Source organism: Humulus lupulus, chromosome 8 (assembly GCF_963169125.1).
Source record: "Humulus lupulus chromosome 8, drHumLupu1.1, whole genome shotgun sequence".
Taxonomy (NCBI): domain Eukaryota; kingdom Viridiplantae; phylum Streptophyta; class Magnoliopsida; order Rosales; family Cannabaceae; genus Humulus; species Humulus lupulus.
Genome location: NC_084800.1, coordinates 19,820,506 through 19,840,115, shown reverse-complemented (window position 1 = coordinate 19,840,115; position 19,610 = coordinate 19,820,506). Strand labels below are relative to the sequence as shown.

General features: G+C 32.5%; 2 protein-coding genes across 2 annotated transcripts; both read right to left on the bottom strand.

Moving 5' to 3' along the window:
* Window positions 1–5,326: 5,326 nt before the first annotated feature.
* On the bottom strand, window positions 5,327–7,962 carry LOC133795111 (zinc cluster transcription factor CZF1-like). Its single transcript, XM_062232561.1, has 5 exons — window positions 7,872–7,962; window positions 7,123–7,418; window positions 6,958–7,053; window positions 6,101–6,881; window positions 5,327–5,340 (listed from the first exon to the last, which is right to left on the bottom strand). The coding sequence occupies exons 1-5, from the start codon at window positions 7,960–7,962 to the stop codon at window positions 5,327–5,329; spliced, it is 1,278 nt and encodes a 425-aa protein (XP_062088545.1).
* A 185-nt stretch (window positions 7,963–8,147) lies between these two features.
* LOC133795110 (uncharacterized) lies at window positions 8,148–11,489 on the bottom strand. The gene is made up of 5 exons (XM_062232560.1): window positions 10,450–11,489; window positions 9,491–10,314; window positions 9,193–9,337; window positions 8,981–9,071; window positions 8,148–8,897 (listed from the first exon to the last, which is right to left on the bottom strand). Exons 1-5 carry the CDS (start codon window positions 11,487–11,489, stop codon window positions 8,148–8,150), a joined length of 2,850 nt encoding a protein of 949 aa, XP_062088544.1.
* Between the last annotated feature and the right edge of the window lie 8,121 nt (window positions 11,490–19,610).

Here is a 19,610-nt window from a genome sequence, read left to right as displayed (position 1 = left end):
TAAAATAAATATATTTCGACATTAGTATTTACTTATTACTCGTTCAGAGTATAAATACATAAAGAATCTTTCACAACTTTTGTGAAACTAGGGTAGAGATAAATAATTTTGATTTAGAAGAAAAATTGTACGATCCCATTACTCTCCATATTCTTTCTTATTACATATGTTTTTTTAGGTAGAAAATTATATAAGATATTTATTCGGTTAGCTTTGTTTAAAGAAATGCGGTTGTTTGATTGAGCAGAGTGTTGTCATGGAAATTAAAGGAAGTTGTTGTAGGAGCTTTGAATATTCTTTATTAGATAGGTAAAGCTGTAGTTAATGATGAAGGTGCATGTGGTGTAAAATTTATTTTGAAGCACTTATTATCTTTCAACTATCCCAAACCGGCCCCCCATTTTCGATTAATTTGTCGAGCTCAAATAACGATACTGCCCGAACTTAATAAAAGTTTGGATGGTGAAGATATCAATTATATGTTTCCATGCAAAATTAATGCTTTTTTTTGTTTTTTGTTTTTTGAAACTACAACGTCATGTATTTTTGTGATATATACTTCTTTGTTTTCCTTAAATGAATACTACCTTCAGGCCCCCAAATATCAATTAATATTTAACAGTTTTTAATGTATTTTTCCCAAACGGAAAATTTTCTAGAACTTACTACTCCATATATATATATAATATTGGTTTATCATTCTTCTTTTCTCTCATTACACATCAACCACCTTAATACTCTCATTACACACCAATACATAATTTCTCATGCAACCACATATTATTAACTTTCATCCATAATTTCGATTATTTTATGTTATCCCCAATATATCAATGTTAATCAATCTACAATTATGTTAAAAGAATTGAGACTTTAATAACAATCTATTTCTATGGGTTAAATTATGAATTTAAAATTGTCTTGTTTTTTTTTTATTTGAAATATTAAACAATAAGAATATGAAAAGTTATTTCTTTTAGTTTCACACTTGTAACTCGTTACCACTCTCAAATTGAAAAATATTGTAATTGAATACTACTGTAAAATAGAGAAAATAATAATTGATTACCCTGACAAGATTTTACATATTTCAGGAATTTTTTTTTCAGATCTAATAATATTTAACCCATAAATCTATTGTAATCCTCTATTTTTCTTTCTGGAATTACAGATCAACTAATTCTCTAATATACCCAATGAAATTAATAGCTAAAAATGGAGAACAGAGAAAAAAAAGAGAAGAAGATGAAGGTTAATAAAATAAGGGAAATGAGTAAAGAAAAAGAAGAAGCTATATTAAATCACCTATTTTTTTTATAAAAAAATTCAAAATAATAAACATGAATATTAAAATACTTTATATTAAGATGTGAACAAATTTATAAATAAAAAAATTAGTATTAAATTATTAGAATAACAAATAAAGTTTTAAAAATAATACAACTTAATCTATATATTTATATAAAGGAGAGCAAGGAGATGGTGTGACACTTTAAAATGGATCAAAAACACTTTTTCTATTTTATAAAATTTTCATATTTTTTTATTTTTATTTTTTTAAATTTATGATTATTAGTTATTAATTAAAAAAAAAAAAACTAAAATATCTATAAATCCAACGTTAATTCAATTTTCTTTCATATTTTTTAATTCTTGTTTTTTCAAATTTATAATTATTAGTTAATAATTAAAAAAGAAAAAAACCAAATTATCTAAGCTATCCAAATATGTATAAATCTAACCTTTAAATTCAATTTGTTCATATTATACTTGAGGCTTGACAACTATATCTAATGTTACTAAAATATATCGATTGTTCATTGCAGCTTTGAACCGGTAGATTCTATTGTATAGTTAATTTCTAGAGTTACTTCTTCTTTTGTATATTGTATGTTTTTTCGTTTTCTTTCATTGTCCCTTCTTTTATTGTATTGCTTGTGTGTGTATTTTTTTTTGTTGAAACTCATTCTTCACCAATAACTTTTTTTGGCTCATTTTCACTTTCTTTGGGTCTTTTTCTACACCTAACTATTATATAAATGAAATTAATTGTCCTGGAATAGAAAGATATGATGATTCTTATTCTTTAATATGACTAACTCAATTTCATATGTTACTATTTGTCATCAAACTCTCATGTTTTAGTGTCTAATTTCTTTTCCCTATGATACATGTTTTAGACATACGGCTCCGGTGAGATATATGTCATTTCTAAATCTTTGGCTGAGTATTTAGCAATAAAAATGTAGTTTCTTATCCCAGTTTCCCCCTTATTTTTTATTAATAAAATATATGTAATATGCAAGCACAAATGGAAGGAGTGAACTGTCTTCTCATGTTTGATTATTTAACATTGAAATAAAATTTTCAACATGGATTTCTACATAGTGTTCAAACTAACCTTTCACTAACTCAACATGTAACTGGTGATTGCATAATGATTTTTCTTTGTTTTTAATTAGTAGTTTGATGAATTATTTGTGATTTTTATTCAAAAAACTTTGACCAAAATTGAGTTTAGGGGTCTATTTGAACCATTTTACAATACGCAAGATCCAAAAAGCAATTTCTCAAAATAAAGGGTCCAAACAGGTAATGAGACAAAATACATGGTCCAAAAGGGTATAATCATTTTTTAGCCTTTTGACAAAACACGAGGTCTATAGGTTAATTTTTAAAAATAAAAACTCCAAACGGGTAATCGGCTGAAATACAAGGTTCAAAATGGTGTGAACCTTTTAGAAAACTTAATTTATATAAATAATTTTTTACATTTTGAATAAATACATGGTGCAAAGATTAATTTTTAAAAATAAAAGTTCAAAAAGGGTAATCGGCCAAAATTCAATGTTCAAATTATCGATTTATCTATTCCTATTTTTAGCATTTTTACAAAACTTGAAATCTAAAAGTTATTTTAAAAAAAAAAATAAAGAGTTCAAATGAGCAATCGGTCAAAATAACTCTTACAAAAAACATAAATTTTCTTATACATAATTAAGATTTTTTATAAAAAAAAAATCACGCAAAGCGCATAAATAATAATAATAAATAAAATGACATGTACAACAAACTGTTTGATATTTCAACACTTTAATAATTAAGTATTTTTTGAAAACATGCAGGATGTTTTCGCTATACAATGAATACCATCATGAAAAAAAAATATTTCGGTCAAGACGCTCTCACGTGTTCATATAAGGAGCATGTTGTACAGGTAGGGTGAAAAGAAATCTCTACCATGCATATCCCAAAAAAATTTAAAAATATATATTTTTTAATTATTAGAAAAAAGACTGTGCGAGTGCGGTTATGCTTTCTAGTTATGATACTAATTATGACGTATTTCTACAATTTTATTTATACATAATTAATAATCCTATATGTTTTAAAAAGTATAAAATAAAAATCGTAGAAACATAATAACAAATTTATATTCTCATATATTAATTGAAATATGACAAAAAAGTCATATAGTACCATGTAAATTCTGCTAATTAAATAGTATTGAACAAGAGAGAAAAAAAATGAAGAAAATTTAGAGTAATATGTATTATGAGTGTATATGTGTATACACTATGGGAACTAGATGAAGCCTAGGGTTGGCTGCCCACACTGTTTTTTTTTTCTTTAAAAAAAGAGTTTAATATTAATTTTACAACTTAGTCATTTTTATGTAAATTTTGACAGTATATTTATACCCTCTAAACTTTACAATTTAGTATTTTTTTTATATAAATTTTGATATTTATGTCCTCTAAATTTTAAAATTTACTATTTTTTATGTATATTTTGATATTTATACATTCTCTAAATATTTTTTTTAAATTCTCGCCAATATATAGTGAAATAATGTTCAAAATAGTCATTTCCTACAAAGTTAATTATCTAAATTTTTTTAATTAGTAATTGTGAATTTGTAAATTGAGGGTGTACATATAATTAATTTGATACTATATTTAATTTAATATAATATTATTTTTAACATATAATTACTAATTATGATAAAAAAATTTAGGAAAGACATATACTCTTGGGCCAGCTTTCGCCCATTTACATATATCCATATATAATTAGGAATGGGGGCATCTTTTCAATAAATTTTCGAAGATCATACACGTACAAAGTCACATCTAGCTAGCTAGATAGGTTTCAATTAGTTTCATGAGACAATATATATATATATATATCTAACAATATCATATCGATTGTATGATCACGAGGTCATGAATTATTAATAATGTTCGTACGTTGTATTTCCCATCGTATGTATAGAATATAGATATACTTTTACTAGGAAGAATTATCTAACGTGCGAGATACCGTTGTAAAATAAATATTGACTTGACCTATGTTTTTGAATGAGTTCGCGCGGATCTTGTTATTGAAAAGGGAAACATTTTGCATGTCTTTTCTCTGGCATGCTTGTTAAATCAGAAATAATAGAAGAAAATTTGGACCCAAGCTTATGACTACATAGTTGATCTTGTCTCCTCTATAGAACGCGCGCGGAGTAAATATTTACTCCAAAACGGGGCTTGTCTCCAAGCACCAAGCTTATTGTATTAGGAGAGGAGAGGAGAGGTTGTAGCTTCAATTCAAGGTGAACAAAGTAAATCTCCTTATTTGTTAAAATAGTGATCATCTTGATAAATTGGTCTCGAACGATCTCTAAATTTACTAAATATACTTTCCTAAAATTAACCCCATAAATTTGGTTCTTATTATACATACTCTTCTGCATGTACGTATTAGAAAAATTAGTCTTTAACGTAAAGATATTTTATCCAAGAAAATCACAATTCTTAATGATTAATTAATAAGTTAGCTAGACAGCCAAAAATTCAAATCGGGTACCTATAGGTAGCTACCTATCTTTATTAATATGAAAAATGACTATACATAATTGGTGAGCTACTTTGTAACGATAGCGCATGTGATATGTCTAGCTAACAACATATGGGAATGGGGGGCTATATACGTACTCGTAATAGTACAATATCTATACTGCTAAACATGTACGTCTCTCTCTCTAACATTTTTGAACAAATTTGCTACCTAATTTTCTTCTTTCTTTAAATGTCATTTAAATAACAAAATCATATACTTCTCTTTTTAAGAATATGAATATCTTTCGATCACTAGATTGCCATAATAAGATAAAAAACTCTTAAAAAGAAAAACAAAATATACTCTCCAACTAAAAATTATTAATGTTAAAGCAATATTTGATGTGGAAAATTCTTTATTTAATTTTCTTTTTCGTATGAGAGATTTGATAAATTATACCAATTAACAACCCAAAAATTCATCTGAAAATCGTTGCTCAACAAAACACAACTATTTACATAAAGATATAAGATTTAGACAGAAAAGAAAATACACAAAAAAACAAGGCAAGGAGAATCTACAACATAACTATAGGCAAGGTGCATCAGAAAAACAATATATACATGGAAGTCTACCAAAAACAAGATACAATGCCTGTTGATCCAATATACATTTTTACTACTTTTCCTTATCTTATTTACCTTCTTGTGCGCGACCACAAAACAACTAACACTACTACAAAAAAAGCTTTGCGAGCCCTAAAAAAGTTTTTAGGACTCGCGACTCTTTTCACTACAGGAAAATCAGCTATTACCGGTAGAGAAAACCGCCGGCAATAGTCAATAAAGCCGTTGGTAATACTTTTACCGGCGGTCTCCGCCGGTACAAATCGATCGGTAAAAGTCGTTATTACCGGCGGAATTAGGCTCCCGCCGGTAATAATTTGGTCAGAATTAACGTCTGATACATTATTACTGGCGGTTTCCGCCGGTAATAATCCGCCGGTAATTGTAAATCATATTTAAAAAAAATTAATTTTTATAAATTATATATAATTAATATTAAATAACTAAACTTATAACTAAAAAAATTTAGAAATAAAATCAATATTATTTAAATTAATATCCAAATTAAAAATACAACTTTAAAATACTAAAATTGTCTTTACAAAATAAATTTAATAATAAATAATAAAACCTAAACTAATTATTATTGTCTTCATCAAAAGTTTCATTTAAAAAATCTTCAACATTCGTGCTTCGACTCAAACCTTCATGAGACTGTGATGCTAGCGGCGAAGGATAATATGGCCGAGGCTGTGGGCGAATCAAAGGAGACTGCTGCTGTTGTTGATTCGGAGAAGTGTAGTACTGCTGATTATAAACGGGTTGCTGTGTCGATCCTCCATAATGAGGATATACCGGCTGCTGCTGCATGAACGACCCAAATTGACTGTACATAGGTTGTTGTTGCTGTTGCTGCTGCTGCGGTAATCCTCCAAACTGACTTCCCATAGGTTGTGTCTGAGGAAACTGGGAAGAAAGTCCAAACATATAATTAAAAAGTGGCGACTGAGAGGAACCACCAGATATGTTTGGAGAATTTTGTTGTAGTTGCTGTGGCATCGACGACGTCCCCGGGCTTTGATTGGATGTACTACCTTGTTGTTGAGAAGGTAAGAACTGCTGCAATAAACTTTCATAGCGTGGGTCATGGAGGGAAGAATCAGTCTGAAAATTTCCTGACTCGACCTTATCACGCATCTTAACCCACATCTCAGCCAAAACTCCCATCATCTCTGGAGTCACATTAGTAGGAACTTGTGACTGAGTTTGGCTTGAACTTCGACTTGTGGAGCTAGATGCTGATTTCTTCCCTTTGCCTCTAGGCCTGTATCCCACTCCTATTTGATAATCAGACCTCGAGCCAAGGACTTTATCCATAACCTGATACTGTATTGATTTAGCAGTAGAACCTTCACTAGAAGCAGATTCCGAACCTGACTGACTACTTTGAATATTTTGCCTCTCCATCTCTTGGGTCATTTGTTCCTGCCAAAAGAAAATGTTAAAAAACCAATGTTACTATAATTTAAGATCAATAATTAAAGAAAAAACTTTAACTTACATGTAGTTCTTTGCAAGTTTCGCTAACCCAAGTCTTCGTAGATTTTTTTATATGTGTATCTCTCCAAGCATCAATGGCATGCTCATCAGGTTCATCCTACAAAATAATAGTGTTAGTTTAATTAATAATATAATAATATCAAATAAAGTTAAGTATTTTACTTACATATTCGTTACGAATCGCTGCCATTGATTTAGAGCCTTGCGTCGACAAATACTTCATTTCCTTTCTATTTTTCTTGTTCTGTGTAGATCGCGCTATAAATTTTGGGCTCAGAAACAAATCGACGATTTCTTTCCAGCTCTCCTTCGAGCACAAGTCAGGAATAGCATTGAGAGCACTATCCAAATCATTCGGATTTCCAGAATAATATTTTTGGAAATGAGAATGTCTAATATTCTTTCTCTCTGAATATCTTTTGCGCATCTCCGTATACAGAGTTCCCATAACTCTTTCAGGTTCTGGATGCCCATCGATATTATAGTAATACTAAAAAAAAAATTGTTAGTTTAAATTTTTATAGACTAAAATGTATAATATAAAAAAATTAGATATTTTTTTTTACCTTCATCTTTTGAACGACCTGGTATTTATATTGCTGAGGAACATCTTTAAAATCTAAATAATGTCCCGGCAATAGTAATGTAACTTCAGTACTCAATTGGCGAACAAAAGCTTGGTGCTCAGTACCAACCACTTTGTCTGTCGCCGGATCAAGTTACAATTCAAGTGGTTTGCCAGCATCCCGCCTTCGTTTTTCAATATTAATATTACTGGCAGGGCCACGTCCCGTCCTTCTTGCAGGACGATGTATTAATTTGTTTAATACATAAAAATAAAAATATTAGTAAATCTTAAACATTTAAACAGATTACGATTAAAATATATCACATAACTAAAATTTAGATATTAACCTGACTCGCAAGTTGAGGGTATCCTGCTAGGATCTGTGGGGTCTTGACCACCACCATCTCCACCGTGATATGATACTATATCAGCTGACATTTCTCTTGTATTCATAAATATTTAAGATTTAATAATAAGAATAGAAATCAAATTTAAGATTTAATACCATCAAATTTAATTAAGTAATGAAATAACATTAAACAAAATCAATATCAACATAAATTGGAAAATACAAATCAAATTCAAATTTTTGTGTTTGTTACAAAGATAATCATTACATAAAACTAATAATCACTGTCACTTTTATCATTAACTAAATTAACATTAACATCATCTTCACAAAAATCAATTAATAAATCATCTTCTTCATCTAATTCTTCATTTGCTTCTTCATCGCCTAACTCGTGATCCTCTTGACTAACATTTAAATTTTGTACTGTACTAATGTCAATCGAATTTTGAGTAGGTAGCATAACCAACTCGCTGAGATCCACAGTCAACACAAAATTTGATGAGCTAATATCATGTACCACATCAACATCTGAATTAGCTTCACAGTTCTCGACGTCCCAAATTTGTCGATGATTTACACCCTCAACAACTTTCCACTGATTTCCTCTAAGTAAATCATCAAGATAAAATACTTGCTTCGCTTGATTTGCAAGTATATATGGGTCATCCTTGTACCATTCCCCGCTAGTGTTTATACTAGTAATATTATTCTCTATAATTATTTTTTTCCTTCTTGGATCTGTATTAAACCACTTACACTTGAACAATGTCACAGAATATGAGCCAGTAAATGTTAACTTTAATACTTCTTCAAGTATTCCATAATAGTTAAAATCTTCTGTTCCAGCAACAAATACTCCACTGTTTTGAGTGCTCCTCTTTAAATCTCGTTTGGTTGACATAAATCGAACACCATTCACTATACAACCTTCGTAATAAGCTCCTAAATGATCTGATCCAGATGCTAAAGCTAGCAACTCGTCACCATTATCTAACGATCCAAGCTTTTGTAAGTCGTATATCTAAAAGAATAAATAAAATTATTAGAGAATTGAAAACAACACTTAAAAGGATGAAAGAATATAGGGTAGGTTTTTTTTTTCACCTTCTTGTGAAACCATCGCTGAAAATATTTCTTATGTAAAATGTTATGATCTCCATCCTGATATTTCTGTTTGATTTCTTCTAAGTGTTCACTATAAATAAGAACAAAAATTTTGAATCAGTTGAAAGCATTTTCAATGAAATAAAAGCAACTTTTGGGAAGAAACTTACTCCAAATATTTCTGAATTTCAGGTGAATTGTTGTATATGTACCACTCTGCTTGTTCACGAGTCGCACGATCAAGAGGCTTTAGAGTTTCTTTTGTTATAGGTCGACATTGCGATTGAAATACAAAAAGATTTCTTGGTGTCACCTCATCTTCATTGCGATCAAGACGATTAAATCTTTTTTCAACACCTTTGAAATACATCGAACAAAATGTCAAAGCCTCATCTGCAACATAACCCTCGGCTATCGACCCTTCAGGACGAGCTTTATTTCCAACGTAATTCTTTAATTTTTTCATGTATCTTTCAAAAGGATACATCCAACGCATAAATACCGGCCCACCCAGAATTGCTTCTTCAGGCAAATGTAAAATCAAATGCACCATTATATCAAAAAAGGCTGGAGGAAATATGAGTTCCATTTTACATAATATTAGAATAAGATCTTTTTGTGCTTCCTCCATATCGCTAACCTTTATAGTTCTTGCACAAATTTGCCTGAAAAAGTTACATAACTCAGAAATGGTAGTCGATATACTCTTTGAAAGAAACTTGCGAACACCCACTGATAGTAATCGTTGCATTATTACATGACTGTCGTGGGACTTTAAACCGCTGATATTTGTTAAATCAGCATTTACTTTCTTCTTTAAATTGGAACAAAAATTATCTGGAAATTTCACATCTCGAATAAATTTACAAAACTGCATTCTTTGATCAGATGTGAGAACATAAGGGGCATGAGGCTTCATTAACTTTCCGCTGTCATCTTCATATATCCACAACGATTCCCTTACTCCAAACTTTTTCAAATCATGTCTTGCATTAGTGGTGTCCTTGGATTTATCATTATCCAAAATTGTGCCTAACAAACTATCACACACATTCTTCTCCACATGCATGACATCAATGTTGTGTTTTAAAGTGTTCGAAGACCAATAATCAAGCTCATAAAATATGCTTTTCTTCCTCCAATTTTGATCTTCTGCAATACGCCTACGTTTGGCACCTCCAAACATCTCGTGTTTTCCAGGAACTTGTGGTACAAGTTTGTTTACTTGTTCTAATATTTCCTCACAAGTAAAACGTTTTGGTGGACGCCTTCTCTCGATTTGTCCGTCAAACTGAGTGTCTCTTCTCATTCGATGGTTACTTGGAAGGAATCTTCTGTGACCAATGTAGGATGTCTTACCGATCACTCGAACAGAAGTTGTGTCTTCATTACATGTCGGACAAGCTTTGTATCCCTGACCACTCCATCCAGATAAATAGCTACGAGCAGGAAAATCGTTAACTGTCCACAATAAGGCTGCACGCAACTTGAACATAGTGTTGGTTATACTATCTCTTGTATCGACACCATTAACCCACAACTCCTTTAACTCATCCACCAATGGTCTCAAGAATATATCCATGTCCTTTCCCGGTGATTTTGGTCCAGGAATAAGAATGGATAATATAAAATTATTATCTTTCATACACATCCAAGGTGGAAGATTGTAGTTAGCCAACACCTCAGGCCACATACTATATGCTTGACTCATGTTGCCAAACGGATTGAAACCATCTGCAGCTAAACCTAAACGAACATTCCGAGGTTCACTAGCAAAATCAGGATTTTTGGCATCGAAATCCTTCCACGCTAACCCATCCACTGGGTGTCTCATTATCCCATTGTCTTTTGATTTCCCAGTATAGTGCCATAACATTTGCTTCGCTGTAAGTCTTGAACTGTACAGTCTTTTTAATCGAGGAGTTAATGGAAAGTAACGCATCACCTTATGTGGTACCTTTTTTCCATCAGTTTTTTCAGGAGAAATCCATCTACTACTTCTGCAAATTGGACAAGTCTCTTTAGTTGAATGCTCTTTGTAAAACAAACAACAATCATGTTCACATACATGAATTGACTCGTACCCTAACCCTAATTTCTGTAATCTTTTTTTAGCCTCGTAGTACGTTGATGGAATTTTATTTCCCTTCGGAAAAGCAAGCTTTAGTAATTTCAGTAATTCATCGAAGATTTTATTGGGAATCTTGCCTCTAACTTTCAAATGCAATAATTTTGCTAAAAAGTTAAGAGAAGATATCCAATTACAACCAGGATATAACTCAGCCTCAATCTCGTCAAACAGATCGTCATAAAATTGTCCCGCCGCAGGGTTATTTTCTACTTCTTCGGTTGTAGGTAGAAGGAAGTCTTCGACCATTGGAATCATCTCATCAACATCATTGTCATTGGCGTCCACCACATTGGCAACATCTGCTTCCGCTTCACCGTGATATATCCACTTCTTGTAACCTCGATGAAAACCCCAATCGAATACGTGTGCTTTCACCATAGGTATAGTTTCAAGCCTATTATTTTAGCATCTAACACACGGACACCTAATTCTACCAGAGGAATCCTTATATTCCGACGCCATCGTCAAAAAATCTTGTAGACCGTTCCAATATTCTCGACAAGCACGATTTCTCAATGTCGTCCAAGTCTTGTCGATCGCCATCTAAAGTGTTATAAAAATATATAAGTTTACGATATGCGAATTGTCTTATATTTTAAAGTGTTATAAAATGTTTATAATAGTCTATTATAAACATTTAATAGTTTTAAACTACTTTAAAATGTTTTATAATATAAACAATTATAATTGTTATATTATATTATAAAACATTTAATAGTTTTATGCTACTTTATAATGCTTTTATAATATAATTGTTATATTATATTATAAAACATTTAATAATTTTATATTATATTATAACACATTTAATAATTTTATGCTATTTTATAATTTATCATAATATTTTATGCTATTTTATCCTAAAATTATTTATTTATTTATTTAATTAGTAAATAATTAATTAATTAATTAATTAGTTATCTATCATCTAATTTTTCCTTTACTAAAAAATTAATTATTTAATTAATACTTAATTGTTTATTTATTTATTTAATTATTAATCATATTATTAATTTAAATGTTTACTTATTATTTAATTAATTAGTTAATTATTATCTAATTTTTCCTTTATTTAAATAAATTATTATTATCTAATGTTTACTAATTATTTAATTAGTTATCTATTATCTAATTTTTCCTTTACTAAAAAAATAATTATTTAATTAATACTTCATTATTTATTTATTTATTTATCAATTTATTAATCATATTATTAATTTAAATGTTTACTTATTATTTAATTAATTAGTTAATTATTATCTAATTTTTCCTTTATTTAAATAAATTATTATTATCTAATGTTTACTAATTATTTAATTAATTAATTAATTATTTATTTATTTATTTATCAATTTATTAATCATATTATTAATTTAAATGTTTACTTATTATTTAATTAATTAGTTAATTATTATCTAATTTTTCCTTTATTTAAATAAATTATTATTATCTAATGTTTACTAATTATTTATTTATTTATCAATTTATTAATCATATTATTAATTTAAATGTTTACTTATTATTTAATTAATTAGTTAATTATTATCTAATTTTTCCTTTATTTAAATAAATTATTATTATCTAATGTTTACTAATTATTTAATTTATACTTAATTAATTAATTAATTAATTATCTATTATCTAATTATTCCTTTACTAAAAAATTAATTATTTAATTCATACTTAATTATTTATTTATTTAATATTCATTTAATTATTTATTTATCATATTATTAATTCAAATCTTTCCTAATTATTTAATTAATTATTAATTAATAATAAATAAATAAATAAATTAATTAATTAATTAATAAATTATTTATTTAGTTATTTAACATATTTAATTATAACTATTCTAAAAACTTAATAATTAATATGTAATTAATTGAAATTATTTTTATTTAATTAATCCTATAATTACTCTTTTATATAATTACTTAATAATTATTTATATATATTATTTAATACTTACTTTTTAATAAATAAATTTTTAATTATTTAATTTTTATTATTCTCATATCAATTACTATCTAAGTTATTAAAATAACTTTTTTCTTTAATTTAATATTTATTTTATTGTTTATTAATATTTTATTTCTCTACCATTAAACTATTTTTTTAATAATTAATAACAAATTTATTAAAATCTAAACTTCACAATATTAAAATAATTTTAATTAAACTATAACAAAAATACATTACAACATTCTAACAATATAATAACAATAATAAAAAATTATCCATTAATATTATCTAACAATATTTTAATATTCTTTAAAACTAAATGAACAAAATAAAAATGTATGAAATAGAAAATTAATTACCTGCAGTACAACAATAGCAAGATGCAAGATGCAGTAATCCCAATGAAGCCCTGAAATATATACATACATATATATATTAGATATAAATTAATGGAATAATTAAATTTTATTTATTTGAAATTTTAATCAAATATTTAATATAACTAAAGAAAATAACATAAAAATCCTCACCAAAAATTTAAACTTATAAATAGGTAATAACCCCGAGCATCAAGTTGTCTTTTCCACAAGCCACATCAAAATTTACCAACACCTAACCATGCCAATAAGGAAGCCAATAATTGGCTCTGGGTTGATCAGAAGAGAGTTATTATGCAGTAAAGACTAAATGAAAAATACTATGCAATTGTTTATGGCTGTATCTTGAATAATGAACTCTAATAATATAAAGCTTAAGGATTCATATATAGATACCACTTCAAATTCCATAAACCACAACAAACTGTAAATATATTGAGAAAATTAAAGTTCAAGACCCATAAACTATTCAAGAGTTCAACTACAGAAAATTAAAGTTCAAGACCCATAAACTATTCAAGAGTTCAAACACATTTTTAAAGTAAATGAAAACAAAACATAAGAGACCTAGACAAACAAAACACATTAAGTTACCTGCAAATCTGAAGGCAGAAGAAGAAAAGCTCGTCCAAGAAAATCTGCGGAGAAGAAAAGCGCTGCAAATCTGAAGGCAGAAGAAGAAAAGCTCGTCCAAGAAAATCTGCGGAGAAGAAAAGCGTCTGGGTATTTTTTTGGGAGACTTGGGCGAACGGACGCGAAGAAGATGAATGGTCCGCATATATAGATTATTATTGCCGGTGGAGGTCCGCTGGCAATAATAACTCCGCCGGCAATAGCACAATAACAGTTATATTTTATTTATTATTACCGGCGGAACCCGCCGGTAATAATCCGCCGGTAATAATCCGCCGGTAATAATCGAAATATTATTGGGCGGTAAACTTGCCGCGGTAATGAATTCTACTTATTACCGGCGGGTTGTCCGCCGGTAATAATAAATTTCCCGCCGGTATTAATTAAAAAATTAAAAAATAAATAAAAATAAGATTAATACCGGCGGAATTCGTTTTCCGCCGGTAAAGATCGTATTATTACCGGCGGACTATCTCCGCCGGTAAATAGCATTTTTGTTGTAGTGTTTTTAGAGCCTTAAAAACTGAGATTTTTTAGGACTAGCAGGGTTCGCATTGCGAGACCTAAAAAAATTGACGCGAGCCCTAAAAGAATGACCGGAGTAAATGGCAGCGCCACCACTCCACGGTGGCCATTGGGTCTAATTTTTTAGTGGGTTTTAAAGCCCAAAATACAAGGAATATGGTGGTGGTGGTGGTGGTTCATCTCGTGGTGGCTTGAGGTGGCCGGAAAGTGGTCGGAAAGTTTGGGAAAACCCAAAATCGCAAAAACTTCAACAAGCATTTTGAGGGCCTTAGGCCGCGCGTGAGGGGCTGAGCTCCGGGGGTTGAAGGTTTTGGGGGGCGGCGCATGGCATTCGACGACAACGGCAAGGTGGCCGTTTGGCTTTGGCAGAGACGAGCTAGAGAGAGAGAAGGAGCTTTGGGAGAGAGAGAGTGATTATTTGAGTGATTTTTGTGTTTTATTTATATTATTGAGTGATTTGAGGGATTGAAGGAAATTTGTGATTTTTAAAATTCAAACTTTTAGGACACACATAAGTTTTTAGGGCTTGCACCGCGTGTCCTAAAAAAATTATTTAAGGACTCGTAATGAGTGTCCTAAAAAGTCCAGGAGGTGTTTGTTAAAAAAAAATTCAAACTTTTAGGACACACATAGTTTTTAGGGCTCGCGGAAAGAAATTCTTTAAGGACTCGCAACGAGAGCCCTAAAAAGTCCAAAAGCTGTTTTTAGGGCTCGCATCTAGGTGAGTGCCCTAAAAAAGTATCATAAAATGGTGTTTTTGTAGTAGTGTAACCTCACCACTGTAACGCTCTTATTTTCTCATAAAAACATAAACATTGCTTTTTATTGAAAATAAACAAATTCAGATGGGATCCCAATTTTGAAAATACAACATAAAAAATGCCTTGAAAAATAGTAACAAAAATACAACAACATTTCTTTTAGAGAAATGAAATACTAATTAAGACAACAAAATATACAATTTAGATCTACCAACAGCTAAATGACCCTCACGAATACACATGCAGCTATTAAGATCTAACTCGCCACCAGCTGTTGACCCTTGATTTGGCCAACGACACGGAGTCAAATGTACCACAAAAGATAAAATGAAAATTAAGAATTTAATCTAATGGAAAAGAAGAAAACGCCAAGGATTTATAGTGGTTCGCCCCCAAAGAATGGTAATGACCTACGCCCACTTAGTGCTATTATTAATATTGAATCTCAAAGTCGTGATCAAAGAACTAGGTGTAATGCCCCAAAATCCTTAATGCGGTTTAATGGCTGGATTAGTAGGCTGGGAGGGCCATAACTGTTTAATTATGCCATTAAATGATAATATGCATGTTTATGTGAATTATATTATAATATGATGTTATATGCATGAATGTGGGTCCACATTTGATTATTATTATATTTTGGTAATTTGGCCCGTTGAGGGCATATTTGTGTATTTGGGTGCATATTGTGATTTGTGAATGAGATCCCATTATTATGGAGATATATTCGAGCTATTCGGCATGAGACGATCTTATATTATAAATTAGCAGTTTTATCATAACCTGGGTCTTTTATTGGGATATGGAGTAATGGGAATGTTATTTGATGATAAATTAGGAGTTATTGAGATCAGGAGGAAATTCTGGGAATTTCGACTATAATACCCCCGGGAGTGTTTTTGGGATCCCGAGCACTAGGTTTTATTTGAGGTTACTTAAGCTTGAAGTAGCTTGTCAGATAGAACCGTACGTTAAAAAACCTCTCGTTCTCTTCCCGTTAATTCATTTTACCGTTCGAGGCATTTTCGAAGAAATCTCGAGTTCTAGGAGTCGGAATCAAGCGAGGATTGAGGCATAGCGATCCTAGGAAATATTAGAAGCTTCTTGACCGAAGGATTTGACGAGAAATAATCCAATCAAAGGTAATCTAAGTTTTAAGTTTTGAGTTTTTAGCGTTTCTAAGCTTCGAATTGGATTTTGTGAATCGTTGAGTTTTTGGTTCATTTGAGCCTCGGGATTTGATGGTTTTGGATCATTGGAAAGCTTGGGAACTTTGATTTTTTGATTTGGAAGTGTTTAGGTATGTTTTTGGGGTGTTTGGGATGATGGAAAATGAGTTTATGGATGGTTCTGGGTTAGGGGTCGCGGCCCTGTTCTCGGGCGCCGCAGCCCTAGCTCGAAGAAGCAGGTGGAGCGATTTTGCCTTGCTGGGCACCGTGGCCCTGGGTGTAGGGCGTCGCGGCCCTTGCTCCTGGAGTGGCTGGGGGCCGCGGCTCAAGGTGTTAGGGCCGCAGCCCTTGGGCAGGTTTGAGCCCGTTTGAGTGTTTTGGCCCCAGGAACTTGGTTTTAGGCCTCGGGATTGTTCCTACTACCCGGATTAGTGGGGATTGTTGTCCCAGAGGCTACATCTTGGTTTGGGAACCTTTGTTAATCATTTTATTGATGGTGTCCCATATTTGGTTATGACTAGGTGATCGCTAAAGGACTAAAAGTCAGATCGTTCTCAAGGGTCGTTCTTTTATTCATTCTCGCTCAAATCAGAGGTAAGAAAACTGCACCCCATATGTGACATGCATGGTTATTCATGAGGCATGTTGAATGTGTAAATGTGGACATGGATTAATTATTGAATGCTTAGCAAATCTTGCTCACTTGTGCATGGTACTGACTAATTAGTCAGATTTGGCAAAGGTGTCAGTATCAACTGTGAAGCTGGGACTTATTAGTCAAGTTCGGCAGTGGTACTGGGCACTGGTCACACAGTGCTGACTTTTAAGTCAGGAAGGCCTTAGCGTGTTCAACGCAAGCCAATAAAGCTTAGATCTAATCGACATCTGCATTAAATGACTCAGAAGAGCGTTAATGCTGGACTGACCTCAAGTTCGATGAAAACTAAAAGCGCTTATGTGACTTACTCATCAATCACTCATTTGTTTAAGTTAGAGACTTACCCATCAGTCTCTCATCTGTTTAAGTTAGAGACTTACCCATCAGTCTCTCATCTGTTTAAGCTAGTGACTTACCCAGCAGTCACTCATCTGTTTAAGCTAGTGACTTACCCAGCAGTCACTCATCTGTTTAAATTAGTGACTTGCTTGTCAGTCACTCATGATGGTTTACCAGAACCTCAAGTGTTGAATCACTCATCTGTTTAATAGCTATAAGCTCTGTGTGATTATAATAATAATCAGTTGTTAATATCTATATGCATTATTGTGTTTTCTTGATGGGCTTTGGCTCATGGGTGTTATGTGGTGCAGGTAAAGGGAAAGAAAAGCTCACCCAGCCTTGAGTGGAGAGCTTAGGTGGTGATGTGTACATATGCGGCCGCTTGACCACCACAGCCAAGAAGTTCTTAGAGGAACTAGGGGTGTTTACCCAAAAAAGGTCATTGATGATGTGGCAAATATTACTTACACATGGATTGACACGTGGCGGAATTAAAAGGCAGAGGTGTTGTTCGGCTGTCGACCAGAGGCGCGCCTCCTTGTCGGTGTTAATTTTTTGTCACGACCAGGCTGGTCGTGAAGCCCGATTTATTTCCTTCTTAGGTTGTAATATAATATTAACTACATTTGAATATTTCTGCATGATTATCCTTGATACGCGGTTATTAAGGATAAGATATGACATGTTATCATATTTAACCCTCCTTGAGCCTATAAATATGCATGAAATAGCTCAAGGAAGGGACTTTTTGATTCATGAGCTTTTTTGCTTAAGATTGAGAGAAAAAGAGCTAAGGTGAGTTGTTACCATCTGATTGTATTATGCCTAAGGTTTGTGAAACTCAAGAACCCTAGTTCTTTGATCACGACTTTAAGATTCTATAATAACAATATCACAAAGTGGATGTAGGTCATTACCAATCACTGGGGCCGAACCACTATAATTCTTGGTGTTTTTCCTTTCCATTAGATCATCTTTTCAAGTGTCGTTTATATATCATATACTTGACTCTGTGTCATTGGCTAATTTGAGGGTCAACATTCTGGTGCTTTCATTGAGAGCTTGTGAAAGAATCCAATGGCGAAAACATCCAAGAAGACAGGACAGGCCGTTGGCGCTGCATTATCCCAACCTCCTCCTCCAAATGTGGCTAAGGATGAACCACACTTGGAGTTTGATGAGGATGAGTTGGATTCTGAAACCTTGAAGGCAACACTGGGAGTGTTGCAGGATAAGTTGGCCAATCTGAGGGCCAATCAAGAGAATGTTGTAGAGATAATGGCGTCGCAGGAAAGAGAAATAGAGCGCCAGCGTCAGGAGCTGAGCGAGCGACAGGCTGAGATGGATCGTTGGCAGAGGGATGCCATGGCCGCCCTCGAGGCAGCCATCCAACTAGCTAGGAATCAGGTTGCGCCAGCCTCCCAGCTAGGTCAGCCACCAAACGGGTCGCCTTAAAGGAGTCCCAATCCTAGCCCTTCGCTCCAGCCTGTAAGCCCTCAAAGGCCGGAGCAACCTCCTATGGCTCAGGATGATGTCCCGCCTGGGGATCCTGAGCAGCAGCTTCCATCTCAGGTTAGTCGAGGCAATCCCCAGTGGCCGAGGAAGAATAGGGCTGGGCAACTGCCCCGCAGCCCTAGACGCCCAGGGGATGAAGAGCCACATCCACCGAGCAGGGGGCGGTGTCCTTCTGCCAACAGGAGGAACTCCGAGACAGACTCTGCGGTCCAGGGCCCCCCACATCATAGCAATTCACGGGGACCCATTAACCAGCGCAGGCCTCCCCCTGATGCTCGAGAAATGCCAGCCCAAGGAGGCAACAAGGTGAATAGCCGGTCACATCATAGTCAGCCATAATTCAGAGATGGCCATGACTACAATGAGGCCGATTCTGGCAAAAGAAATGCTGGTCGGAGGAACGAAGAAAGAGGTGGGGGCAGGAGCCCCCCACCTAGAGAGGACCAACCAGCGGGCCATAACGTTGGGGGGCAGCCCAGGCAGCAAAACATCTTTAGCCGAAAGGGAGCCAGCGAACAGCGACGAAGAGACGATGATCTAAGGAACGTACTTAA

Bases quoted from the DNA above. Each gene is read 5' to 3' on its own strand.
- LOC133795111 (XM_062232561.1), bottom strand. From the start codon at position 7,962: ATGTCAGCTGATATAGTATCATATCACGGTGGAGATGGTGGTGGTCAA. The intron at 7,054-7,122 runs GTAAGTAAAATA...ATTATTTTGTAG, and splicing joins CAGCGATTCGTAACGAATAT to GATGAACCTGATGAGCATGC. The intron at 6,882-6,957 runs GTAAGTTAAAGT...TTCTTTTGGCAG, and splicing joins AAACTTGCAAAGAACTACAT to GAACAAATGACCCAAGAGAT.
- LOC133795110 (XM_062232560.1), bottom strand. From the start codon at position 11,489: ATGGTGAAAGCACACGTATTCGATTGGGGTTTTCATCGAGGTTACAAG. The intron at 9,338-9,490 runs GTGGGCCGGTAT...TGTATTTCAAAG, and splicing joins GCCTGAAGAAGCAATTCTGG to GTGTTGAAAAAAGATTTAAT. The intron at 9,072-9,192 runs GTACATATACAA...TCTTATTTATAG, and splicing joins ACTCGTGAACAAGCAGAGTG to TGAACACTTAGAAGAAATCA.